Source organism: Leucoraja erinacea, chromosome 4 (genome assembly GCF_028641065.1).
Source record: "Leucoraja erinacea ecotype New England chromosome 4, Leri_hhj_1, whole genome shotgun sequence".
In the NCBI taxonomy this organism is placed as follows: Eukaryota; Metazoa; Chordata; class Chondrichthyes; order Rajiformes; family Rajidae; genus Leucoraja; species Leucoraja erinaceus.
This window is the reverse complement of record NC_073380.1, coordinates 16,613,135-16,626,423: the sequence shown is the minus strand read 5'-3', so window position 1 is coordinate 16,626,423 and position 13,289 is coordinate 16,613,135. Positions and strand designations below refer to the sequence as shown.

General features: G+C 42.7%; 1 protein-coding gene across 5 annotated transcripts in view; it reads right to left on the bottom strand.

Moving 5' to 3' along the window:
* Positions 1-13,289, bottom strand: part of LOC129696184 (upstream-binding protein 1-like) — a 112,535-nt gene that overhangs the window by 33,411 nt on the left and 65,835 nt on the right. For all 5 annotated transcript variants that reach the window (XM_055633803.1, XM_055633800.1, XM_055633802.1 and 2 more), the window contains 3 exons: positions 6,337-6,488; positions 3,281-3,357; positions 1,382-1,487 (listed from right to left, as the gene is read on the bottom strand). In XM_055633803.1, the coding sequence (XP_055489778.1) occupies positions 1,382-1,487; positions 3,281-3,357; positions 6,337-6,488 (335 nt within the window). The remainder of the gene's footprint in view (positions 1-1,381; positions 1,488-3,280; positions 3,358-6,336; positions 6,489-13,289) is intronic.

Below are 13,289 nucleotides of genomic sequence, written 5' to 3'. Positions count from 1 at the left end.
ACTTGGGAATGTGAATGGAGCTATCTTGCAGACAGTCCATATTACAGTTGAGGAGGTGCTGGATGTACCAAAGCACATGATGGTAGATAAATCACCCTGGGCCTGATCAGGTATGCTGAAAGATACTGTGGGAAGCTAGAGAAGAAATTGCAGGAACCCTGGTTGAAATATGTGAATCATTGTTATACAATGGTGTGGTGCCAGACTGGCTCATGTTCTTCTATTTATCAAGGGCTACAATGAAAAGACCTGGTGATAATCGACCAGCAAGTCTAACATCTGTGGGAAGAAAGATACTGGAGAGGATTTTGGGTTAAGATATACATGCATTTTGAAAGACTGTGATTAGAGATAGTCAGCATCGTTCAGTGCATGGGAGACTGTGTCTCATGAAATTTTTTTTTTTGAAATAGCCAAGAAGATTGATAAGGGAAGGGCAAGAGAGGTATAGACTTTAGCAAGATCTTTGATTAGGTTCCACAGGATAGTCTGCGCTGAAATGTAGGGAGAGCTAACCAACATGGTGCAGAATTAACTTCAATGATGGTGGAGGACAGCTATTATTTGGACTGGGATCCTGTAACTGGTGGTTTGCCTCAGGGATTGGAGCTGGGCCCATTGCTGTTTGTCATCTATTTCAATTCTTGGATGACAATATACAAGGCACAATTAGTAAATTAGCAGATGACACAGAAATCGTAGACAGTGTAGATGGTTATTAAGAATTACAGCGTGATCTTGACAAAGGAATGACAAATGGAATCCAGATATGCAAGAGGTGCTGCATTTTAGGAAGTCCAACCAGAGCAGGACCTTCACACTGAACGGCGAAGCCCTGGCCATCAGTCATTAAGCATACAAGTTGTGACATTATGCTACATTTGTGCAAGACTTTGGTGAGACTACACTTGGAGTATTTTGTTCAGTTTTGGTCACCCTGCTATTGGAAAGAGGCCATCAAGTTGGAAAGGAAAAAGAATGTCAAGGATATTACCACGACGAGGCTCTGAGCTATAGGATGAGATTGGGCAGGCAAGCATTTTATACCTTGGTGCGCAGGTATGCTGCTCTTTATCAATCAGGGTATTGACTATAGAAGTTGGGAAGCTATGTTATATTGTACAAGACGTTGGGGTGTCACACATGGAGTATTGAGTACAGATTTGGTCACCTTGCTATACGAAAGATGTAATTCAGCTGGAAAGAGTATTTTGCTTAACTCGTTCTGATTATGCAGATGATTTCATGATGCTGCCCATTTTTGAATATTATTAAAGTCTTGCAATTAAGGTGAATAATTCTGCCCATTACGTATCTCAAGACCAAACTAAATCTTGGAGAAACTATAATTCGTGAAAAAAAGAGATTGCAGAAAACCCACCCAAATCAAGGAGTCTGTCACCGGGGCGGTTCCATTTCCAACCTTCCAGCTGCTCATGTTCAGTGTATTGGAGTCTTCGGTCATGGAATACAACTCGAATTATACTCTAGGAGATAAAGCACAAGATAGATTTATTTTTGAAACAGTGAACCTTATTCCTTTAAACCTTGGGTGTAGCAACGCACCCTTGGGTGCAGCAATTTTTAAACATCTCTCGTGAGTTATTCAACATATTTCAGCATCATACAGCACATCCATGTTGACCATCAAGAACCCATCTAGACTAATGAGAAGTCAGGAGTATGGGGTTGAGTGGGAAAAGTAGATAGGTCATGATTGAAGTGCAGAGACGGTGCCAAACACCCTAACTCTGCTCCTATGACATGAATTTATCATCCCATTTACCACAGCCGGCCTATTGCCTTCAATGCCTCAGCAACTGAAGTGCTCATCTAGATAATGAATGATGTGATATCAAGCCTTTCAGTTGCAAAACTAACAGTTTGAAACATGGGTGTGGGAGAGAACTTCAAGTTAATGCAAAAGCACCCTAGTCCTGATGCCAAATATAGAGACAGATCAAGATCCCAGCTGCCCACAATATAGACTCAGGTTATTTGTAACTGTGGTAAAATCCAGACAGTAATAACCAAAAAGTATGAGAAACTACGAAAAGCAACTTCAATCCTACATTTAAAACAAAATATTTTCAGTTTGTTATTAAAGCTTTTAAAATGCAAGGGATAGGCACTTTCCCCAATAATCTAAATGTGCGGGTCATTCATGAGCCAAAGCTGATCACGGAGATTATGAATATTGGCTAGTATATGGACTGATGAAATATTGTAGTTGATAGCAAGGATCATTAGGTAAAAGCATGGATGAGCGGATATTTTAATATCAAAGCCAAATTTAAAAAAAATTACTGACAGATGGAATTAGGATTATTATCTAGTGATTGGAAGATGTATGGATGCAAGCACAAACAAGTTTCGAAAAGTGTCTGGAAATGTCGAAATAAGGGTAGGTTAATGAGAACATTCTTGTTGGGAATGTTGCAGAATACTTGAAATGCAAATACAGAGTTGTGTTTTGCAACAATCAAAATATAAGTTTATAAACACAATTGGTATATGATTTCTTCCACTGATCCCGTTTAATAAGCGAGTTTGGTATTCCGAAAAACCCAAGGAATCATGGGATTTGTCAAAGGTCACAAGCGATAAAAACTCTCGACAGCAGTGCTCTTCAAGAACACTTCAAGAGTTCAGAGTCTTTCCTTTGAACATCACAGAGGACACTATCAAGGCGCATGGACACAGACCTGCGCCTCATCTGCAGCCAGGACCGTACCTGGGTCTAAAGCGCCGCAATCGCTGGCAAACCGCCACTGGACCATTCCCACCCGAATGCCTCCGCATCCGGGGGCGGCCATAGACGTTGGGAATCAGACGGGAGCGGCGCCCCCAGGCCCACAGCCAGCGCGGAGAAGCAGCGCTAAATCCAGCTCAACTCTGCCTGTCTCGCCGGGTTAACTTACAGTTAGCGCTGCTTCTCCGCGCTGGTTGTTAAGCCTGGGTGGTCGTTCCCGTAAGTCCAGGCAGGGCTGGTAGGTTATCAGAGATTGAGGGGAGACCTGATAGAGGTATGTAACATTATAAGAAGCATAGATAGACAGTTTTTTCCCCAGGATGGAAATGTCCTACAATAGAGGGCATAGCTATAAGAGAGGGGGAAAGATTTATGGAGATGTGTGGGACGGTTTTTTTTGACACATAGTCAGGGGGGGCGGGCCGAGGGGGATTCATGCTCTACACTGACAGGAAATCACTCAGCTAAATTGTTTCAGTTTAGACTTGTTGTATTTCTATTAAAAACATCAATTACGAAATGACCCACCTTAACCATTTTTCCACTTATTTCTGGCAAATCTCCTATTTTTCGGTTATCCAACATTCGAACTTCGTAAGATTGACCTGTTGGAGGTTAGATACATTTGTTATAATGGCAATACTTTTGGTTTAAGAGCAACTATTAAGTAACATACTTCTTCCAGGGATATAGTTCAGTGGGAAATAAGCGAGTTCGGTATTCCGACTACGTATGCCCATGTCATAGGTTACTCGCCATGAACATTGTTGGTGGCTAAGCAGCTGAACCTTTGTTTCATCCGTATTTTCCAGCTTTGATTCTCATCGGTGGGAAAATACTGCTTTCTAGCCATTATGAGATGGGGAAACAAGAATAAAACTGTTAGAGATATCAGCCAAACCATAGGCTTACCAAAATCAACTGTTTGGAACATCATTAAGAAGAAAGAGAGCACTGGTGAGCTTACTAATTGCAAAGGGACTAGCAGGCCAAGGAAGACCTCCACAGCTGATGTCAGAGAATTCTCTCTATAATAAAGACAAATTCCCAACCACCTGCCCGACAGATCAGAAACAGTCTTCAGGAGTCAGGTGTGGATTTGGCAATGACCACTGTCCGCTGAAGACTTCATCAACAGAAATACAGAGGACGCACTGCAAGATGCAAACTACTGGTTAGCCGCAAAAATAGGATGGTCAGGTTACAGTTTGCCAAGAAGTACTTAAAAGAGCAACCCCAGTCCTGGAAAAAGGTCTTGCGGACAGATGAGACAAAGATTAACTCATATCAGTGATGTCAAGAACAAAGTATGGAGGAGAGAAGGAACTGCCCAAGATCCAAAACACGGTAGTGGGGGTGTTATGGCCTGGACATGTATGGCTGCTGAAGGAATTGGCTCACATCTTCATTGATGACACAACTGCTGATGGTAGTAGCATAAATGAATTCTGAAGTGTATAGACACATCCTATCTGCTCAAGTTCAAACAAATGCCTCAAACTAATTGGCCGGCGGTTCATTCTTCAGCAAGACTATGATCCCAAACATACTGCTAAAGCAACAAAGGCCATTTCAAAGCTAAAAAATGGTCAATTCTTGAGTGGCCAAGTCAATCACCGATCCGATCCCAATTGAGCATGCCTTTTATATGCTGAAGAGAAAACTGAAGGGGACTAGCCCCCAAAACAAGCATAAGCTAAAGATGACACCCAGCAACTGGTGATGTCCATGAATCGCAGACTTCAAGCAGTCGTTGCATGCAAAGGATATGCAACAAAATACTAAACATGACTACTTTCATTTACATGACATTTTTGTGTCCCAAACATTATGGCACCCTGAAATAGGGGGACTATGTATAAACACTGCTATAATTTCTTCATGGTGAAACCAAGATGTATAAAAATGGCCTTTATTAAAATCTGACAATGTGCACTTTAACCACATTTGATTTTTTTCTATTACAAATCTCAAATTATGGAGTACAGAGACAAATAAATAAATGACGGGTCTTTGTCCCAATGTATCCCAGGAGTTTAACAGATTCTCAAACAGTTTTCAATACAGTCACACTAGGATGCGGCCACAGTAGGGAACAGTACTTCATTATTTATACCCCATAGGTTCAATAGCACATCAAGTCTGCCCCACAAGAGAAAATAAGCCGTTTTTGGTTTGTGGAATGAATGTAGTATTCCTCTCCACATTCTACCCTGCAATTCAATGTGATCATGGCTAATCTGCTCGAGGGCACATTTGTGCCAATTCCATAGTTCACAAAGTACTAAAAAAAAACATACTCTCTTGTTTTAATATCCCCTGTGATCTAGACTATTTGGGGTGTAGAATTCCAGAGATTTGCCAACTCATGTAAGGCAACATTCTTATACATCCGTTTTAAATGGCTGATCCCTTATTTAATATGTTCCTAACTAGTGGAAACATCTCAACATCTACATTGTCACGCCTCTCTGGAGCTTACAAGTCTCAATGAGATGACCTCATCATTCAACTTTTTATTAGCTATGTGTGATAGAACCACCTTTTCATTCATGCATGCAAACTCGTAAATCACATTGGACAACCTCCAATGCTAGTATTGCTTTTCTCAAATAAGGGGATCAAAACTGTACACAGTACTCCAGATATGGCCTCATCAACATTTTTTGGCACAATCCTCTAGCACTGAAGGCCAATATTTTTGGCCTTCTTACCTGTGGATCTGCACATCAATACTGCTTCATGCACAAAAAACACTAAATTCCTCCGTATTTCACTAAATTCCCATCTCTCTTCAATTAGATTATTGTCGTCCTTTTGATTACTCCTACTGAAACAAACTCTCACTTTCCCCACATTACAGTCCATTTGCCCAGTTTTTAATCATAACCTATATTCTATAACTGAGCCCAAACATCCCTTGAGCATCACACCTTCCCACATTATTACAAGACATTTAAGAATTGAATGCCAATGATCAATCCTTGGGGAATCCCTTTAGTTATGATCAACTTGTTCTGACTCGGGTCTTCTGTACGATAACCCACATTAGCAGGCGTCTCTAATGCCACAAAATCTTAAACGGATCTTTCTAATCTCATGAAAATATTAAAACTTATTACACCTAAATTCCCTTTATAACGTTATACTCTAAAAAGAACTCCAGCAAATTTATCAAACATGATTTCTCTTTCATAAAATATGTCAACTTGGCTTAATGACAATAATCATCCCGGTGGTTTATTCCTACTCTTGTTTTCTTGTAACTAAATGATCAAATTGTTTCACTTAACACCAGTGTCCTACAGACCCCAGCATCTTCCCAGAAAGTTATCAAGATCAACACTTCCTTTTTATCTCCCTCCCTCCAGCACATCAACATTCACTGTTTTCCGATCTGCTGATAGCTTCCCCAGATCTCAGCAAGTATTGATATACTTCAACAATGAATTTGCAAGTATTCCTAATATGACTTGGGTAGTTTGTCTTTTCTGAGCCACCCATCTACCAAATTCATCAATTTTTGATACAGAATCGCATTAAAAAACACAAATAAAAGTTGAAGCAAAGCTATACAGGTATACCTTGGTTCAAGTAGGTGAGCGTTTCATCGTGTAGCTTAATAGCAGGTGATGTGGCTGCGTAGAGCACATACTGGAATGGTGGATGTTTACTTTCATTCTCCGGAGGAAGGTTTGAATCTTCCTGCTTGAAAATGGGCAGAGCCAAAACATCGCTGCAAAAAATAAGAATCTCAGTCAATTCCTTCCACTTCATGGAAAAACAAAGCTGCAAAATTAGGAAACTTAAAAAACATTTTAAAATAACAGAATCATGAAATTGTACTTTAAAATAGCTAATACTGCTACCCCATCCACCCACACACATTTTCCTCCCTCCACTCCTCCCCTGTGCCTCACCAATGCTGCCATCTATTTATCTCCTCCCACCCCCTCACCTCCTGCTACTTTCCTTCCTTTATCGTCGCAAATCACACATCATCAATTGTGTCTCACACCTTCTGCTTCCTCCTCTGGCCTTTCTTCCAACCATCTGCCTTCCAAACTCACCTCACCTGTGTCCACTTATTACATGCCTTCCCTTGGTCCTCCCTCTCCCAACTGTCCGCCCTCCCCCGCCTCTTAGAATCGGTTTGAAGAAGGGTCTCAACCCAAAACACCACCTATCCACGTTCTCCAGGGATGCTACCTGGCCTGATGAGTTATTGTGTCCTTTTTTATATTAACTAACATCTGCAGTTCCTGGTTTCCACTGGTGTTCATTTCAAAGTACAAATTATTAACTCGCTTCCAATAGTGAAACAATAGAAGCTTTTCATTGAATCCAAGAGTCAGGAAGTCTTTATAGGACTTTGGTTATGTTGTATTTGGAACGTGGTCTGCAGTTCTGGTCACCCCTTTACAGAAAGGATGTGGAGGCGTTGGAGAGAGTGCAGTTTTCTCACCAAAACAGCTTAGATTAGAAGGTGCTAGCTACAAGAAGAGGTTGGGCAAACAAATTATTTTCTCTGGAGCATTGCAAGTTGAGGGTAGATCTGACAGAAGTACATAAAATTATGAGAGGCATAGATACGATAGACAGTCACAACCTTCCCCCCCCCCCCCCCCCCCCCCCCCCCCCCCCCCCCCCCCCCCCCCCCCCAGAGTGGAATTATCAAAGACTGGAGGCCATAGCTTTAAGATGAGAGGGACGTTTCCTTTTCAATACAGAGGGTGAAGGGTGCCTGAAATGCATTGCCAAAGGTGGTGATGGAGGCAGATAGAGCATTTAAGAGGCTTTTAGGTAGGCACATGGATATGCAGGGTCTGGAGGGATATGGAGCATACGCTGCCAGAGGAGATTAGTTTACCTATGCATCATAATATTGTGGGCTGAAGGGCCTGATCCCATGTGGCACTGTTCTATGTTTAAACATTAATTAAAACTGATACCTGCACTTAGCTTCTTAACCATATAACCATATAACAATTACAGCACGGAAACAGGCCATCTCGGCCCTACAAGTCCGTGCCGAACAAATTTTTTTTTCCCCTTAGTCCCACCTGCCTGCACTCATACCATAACCCTCCATTCCCTTCTCATCCATATGCCTATCCAATTTATTTTTAAATGATACCAATGAACCTGCCTCCACCACTTCCACTGGAAGATCATTCCACACCGCTACCACTCTCTGAGTAAAGAAGTTCCCCCTCATGTTACCCCTAAACTTCTGTCCCTTAATTCTGAAGTCATGTCCTCTTGTTTGAATCTTCCCTATTCTCAAAGGGAAAAGCTTGTCCACATCAACTATGTCTATCCCTCTCATCATTTTAAAGACCTCTATCAAGTCCCCCCTTAACCTTCTTGCCCTGCCTCTGGTAATAAAATGAATGCAAATAGCCCAGATTTTTATTTCCATGTACCTCTTCGAATTGTTCCTTCACTTGTCATCAACAAATGTGGAAATCATGCCCAACCAATTCCTCGTCATAATATATGTATTTATCTAAATGATCATCAGGGTAAAGCACTAGTTCTTATCCCAAATCGTGATGAACTCCAATTCACACGTTCCTGCAGTCCAGAAAGCAACTATTTTCCCAATGAAAAGCAGAAATGCTGTAACTATTAGAAATCTGATGTAAAAACAGAAAATGTTGGAAATACCCAGAAGACAGTTATCCCTTTGGAATCTGTTGATAGATTATCAGCCTGAAGCATTAACTGTTTTTGCCTTCACTGACTCGAACATTCCTACAATTGTTTCAATAACCTGTTTCACATTTTACATTTCAAAAGCTTTACTGATACTTTGATATTTGTTTTTGCCACAAGGACAACAAAGCCTCTCGGAAGCAAACTAATTGCCAGCAAGCTACAAAATCACAGTTTATGCATAGAAAATCCTATTACATCACAAACTACTCTTCCCCAACTACTTTTGATACCAAACATGGAACAAGCGAGGCTGCTATTGTGCAATCATACAAATCTTGCAAAATACAAATTGTTCCCCTCAAATTTTAAACAGTCTCCTCCCAAACACCAGGAGTGTGGGAAATGTTATGTTTTGGTTACCTCATTGAAAATTAATATTTCCATTAAATGTAGAGAATTGCAAATGACAAATCCAAAAGCAGGAATAGGAAATCTGGTAAGATTACAAAATGTTTAAGGAAACTTTATTGGATACAATTATCAAGTTGTGCCCCATCTAATCCTCTTGCCGTGGGCAAGTCCCAGTAAATATTGTAGAAGTTCAAGTCGCCCGCAACAACAACCCTGTGATTCTTGCATCCTTCCATAATCGGTCTACATATCTGATCCACTATCGCCTGCTGGCTATTGGGCAGCTTATAATATAATCCTATTACAGCAATTGCTCCTTCCTTATGTTTTAGCCCAACCCATAATGCCTCAATAGATGTACCCTCCGGTACATCCTTTCCAAGTTCTGCTGTGACATTCTCCCCGTTTAACAAAGCAATTAGAAACATAGAAAATTGGTGCAGGAGTAGGCCATTCGGCCCTTTGAGCCTGCACCGCCATTCAATATGATCATGGCTGATCATCCAACTCAGTATCCTGTACCTGCTTCTCTGTAAAGTTATCCCCCCCCCCCCCCCCCCCCCCCCCCCCCCCCCCCCCCCCCCCACCCCCCATCTCATCTGGAGCATCGAATCCCAGGTATGTTTAGCCACCAGTCGTGTCCATCTCACAACCATGATTCCTGCTGCATCATCAACTGCCTACTTCACTTTTGGCAACTTCTCCATTTTTCATTATCGGCAAACTTACTAACCACCCATCTACATTTTCATCCGTCATTTATATTTAAAACAGAGGTCCCAGCGCCAAACAATGGAGAACACAATGGGTCACGCACCTCCAGCCAGAATAATACCTTTCCATTACTAACCTGTCAGTTCAAATCAAATCTATCAAGTCACCATCGATCGATCTCATCTATCTATCTACCTATCTTCTTCTATAGATAACAAAAACTCTGATCTTGTTAACTTGCGCTGTTTTTCCATTTGCACAAAAACAGTACATGATAGCGCTACGATTTTTCGTCAGCTCACTCATGTTCTCATGTGCTGCGAGTGCACCAAGTTTAATTCCAATTGGTGGCTTACTGTAAAAGTTAGTGAGGTTTAAAAATCTTTAAAACCACGCGTGCACAGATCGATCTCCTCTCCTGCCAGTCAGCGCCGTGCAGATTAGTCTCTTCTCCTGTCACTCCCCGGGACGGTCCGCCACTTCCTGCGCCATCGCGTCTTTACTGGAGCTGAGAATGGCCGGCGGAGGTCTCCAACCGGGCCCAATTTTCAGAGGGACCGGAAGCGGCCCAGCCCAGCCCGGAGTCAGAGATGTCACCAAACGGAAAGCGGAGACACTGATCCCGGCGGAGGAGAATGACCAGCGACCGCCATGAGTCCCCATCGCACCGCCAGCTCCAGCCCTTTCCCCCCTGGTCCCCCTCGCTGGCGCCAGCCCCCCTCCCCATGATACCCCCTCTCCCTCATAACTCTTCCCGCAAGCTCTCTCCCCCCCGCCACACATACACCCCTCCCCCACACCCTCATCCCGTCCCCACAGCCCCCCCACCCCCCCTACACACCTCCCCTCCCACCACACCACCCCCCCCCACCCCTCCTACACCTCCCCACCCACAAACACCCCCCTCTCCCCCCCCCCCCCCCCCACACTCCCCTTCCCTCCCCTCCTCACACACATGAAGAGGAGGGGGGGGGGGGGGAAGGGCTGGGGGGGATGAGAGGAAATGAGCCACGCCTGCGTAGTTAGGGGCTATGGCTGAGTGGTGGAATATTGCGTTGAGGGAACGTGTTGCATTGAGGGAAATGGGTGAGTGGTGGAATATTGCGTTGGGGAATGGGTTGTGTTGGGGGACCAGGCCTCCCGGTGACTGGGACCCAACGGGTCCAACTAAGTGTAGTGCATCTTAATCCTCTGAATCTGCGTATACGGGACCATATCAAATGTCATATTAAAGTCCATGTATACAACGTGCACTGTCCTACCCTCAACCTCCTTTGTCACCTCCTCAAAAAAACTTAAGTTTGTGAGACATGAACTGCCCTGGATAAACTCCACAAAGACATTGGTAGATATCAGACATTAATGTCAGATATCTCGATGCAGGAGCTTGATCGCCGGCTTTGGCTTTGGGAGTAAGATCGTCCCGTCAACGGAAGGTTAGAGGCCCCTGACTGCTGGAGGACAAAGAAGGGAGAGATTGAACTTTTTTTTGCCTTACATCACCGTGAGCGTGTGGAGGAGTCACTGTGGTGGATGTTTATGTTAACATGTATTTTGTGTGTTCAGTTGCTTTTTATTGGCATGACTGTATGGCAAATCAAATTCCACGTATGTTGCAAAACATACTTGGCTAATAAAGTATGATTATGATTATAATTAATCCAGGTTGTTGGTGCTGAGACAGCAGGGCTATTGGTTACATCCATGTTGCACTAGCTATCTGCTCAATAAATTTAACTTCTGGTCTTAATTTGCTCTGCCCATCTCCCACGATAGTTGCATCGACCTTGTGATATGCACCAATTTATATTTTATCCTTCATTACCATTGGGGGCCCATAAACAATCCCTATTCACATTGTGTTTTTGATTTTTTGTCTTTGGAGCGATTTCTGTCTTTAATTTGTGTACTGGTGATGTCCTTATTATTTATTTTACTCCGACTATATGTTTTTTCTCTCTTGTTAATCTCTGTACGGTGTCCTTGAGACTTTGAAAGGTGCCCGCAAATAAAATTTATTATTATTATTATTATTATTCATAAGGGGTTGCTTTTTGCCTTTTCTTAGCTGAAGCTAAAATAATTTATTTTCATAGCCAGAGTCCTTCCTCCATTCTGTTCTTACCTTTAAAACTAGAACTATCCTATCATTTTGCCTCTCTCAAATGGTATGCTTCATTCAAAGTAACCCACAATGCCCAACCAGTCCACTAATGTGCAATAAATCATACCTTTATTTGTAGTTGCACCATTAATCCACCCACCTAAATACAAATAGCACATGGATTCAGATAAAGATCCTTTAATTTTGTAAAGCGGGAACAAAGTGGAACAAAGACTAAATGGAGAAGACTATCCCCACTGTCTCCTCCCAACAAATTCTGCTTATCATCATACACTTTTCAATCCTGTACGTGAAAATGAAAACTCCAATTGCCAGTAAGCCAAAATAAAAGAATAGTGCTGGAAAGATTTATCATTAACCTGGAAAGAGAAAGAGTTAATGTTTCAGAACAGTCCCTTTGTCAGACACTCAGATCGGAAATATTACCAGTTTCTCCTTGAACAAGCGCTGTCTGACTTGCTGAGTGTTCCCAGCACTTACGAAGGTTTTAATGCTGCAGTACCCTGCTACCAAACCCCAAATATCGTCTGGAGTCATTGTCCTGGTCAACGTGCAGTCCAAAACCTCACATCACGTTATTGAGCAGTGTAGCAATTGCCCTAGCTATCTCAACAATTTCCCCCACAGGCAGCTACAGAAGACATTTGAGAATACACAGTGCGTTTGTGAGTGCTAGCCTAGAGTGGGGATTTGCACAGTTCTCAGCACAACATGCAATAGCGTGAAAGGGACGGGTATGTAGCAGGATCATAATGCAGCAGCATGCAGCCCAAGTAGATGCCTACTATTAAGCATGATGGGTACATACCCGCGAGTGTTTTGGCTGGAGAGTGCATAAATAAATCAGCACTTTGCATGTTAATGTTAGACCAAGTTCCCGTGTACGGTTAGTCGATCCATGCATTGACAAGCAAAGTTTTCACTGCAAATATGCACAAGCCAAAATCCTTACACTAAGACCCTGTGGTAGAACATACAGCATAAGAACTGACCCTTTGACCCAAAATGTGTGCCGAAAATGATGCTAAAACCATCTCTTTTCTACCTTCACAATCCATATCCCTCCATTTCCTACATATCCATATCTCGTAAGCATTAGTGATAAGAACAGAATTCAGCCATTCGGCCCATCAAGTCTACTCCGCCAATCAATCATGGCTGATCTTTCTCCCCCGCTTAACCCCATTTTCCTGGCTTCTCCCCAAACCCTCTGACACTCGTACTAATCAAGAATCTATCTATCTCTGCATTAACAATATCCATTGACTTGGCCTCCACAGTCTTCTGTAGCAAAGTATTCCACAGATTCACCACCCTCTGACTGCAGAAATTCCTCCTCATCTGCCACCTAAAGGAACGTTCGTTAATTTTATGGCTATAACCTCTGGTCATAGACTCTCCCACTAGTGGAAACATCCTCTCCACTTCCACTCTATCCAAGCCTTTCACTATTCGGTAAGTTTCAATATCACTATTAATGCCTCCTTTATCTCTAAAGCCACCTCTTTCCGAACCCTGGGGTGTAATCCATCCGGCCCCGGTGACATTGACCATCAGACCTTTAGGATTCCCAAGCACCTTCTACGTCTATGTAAAGGTCTCTGAAATGCCACTATCCTCTCAGCC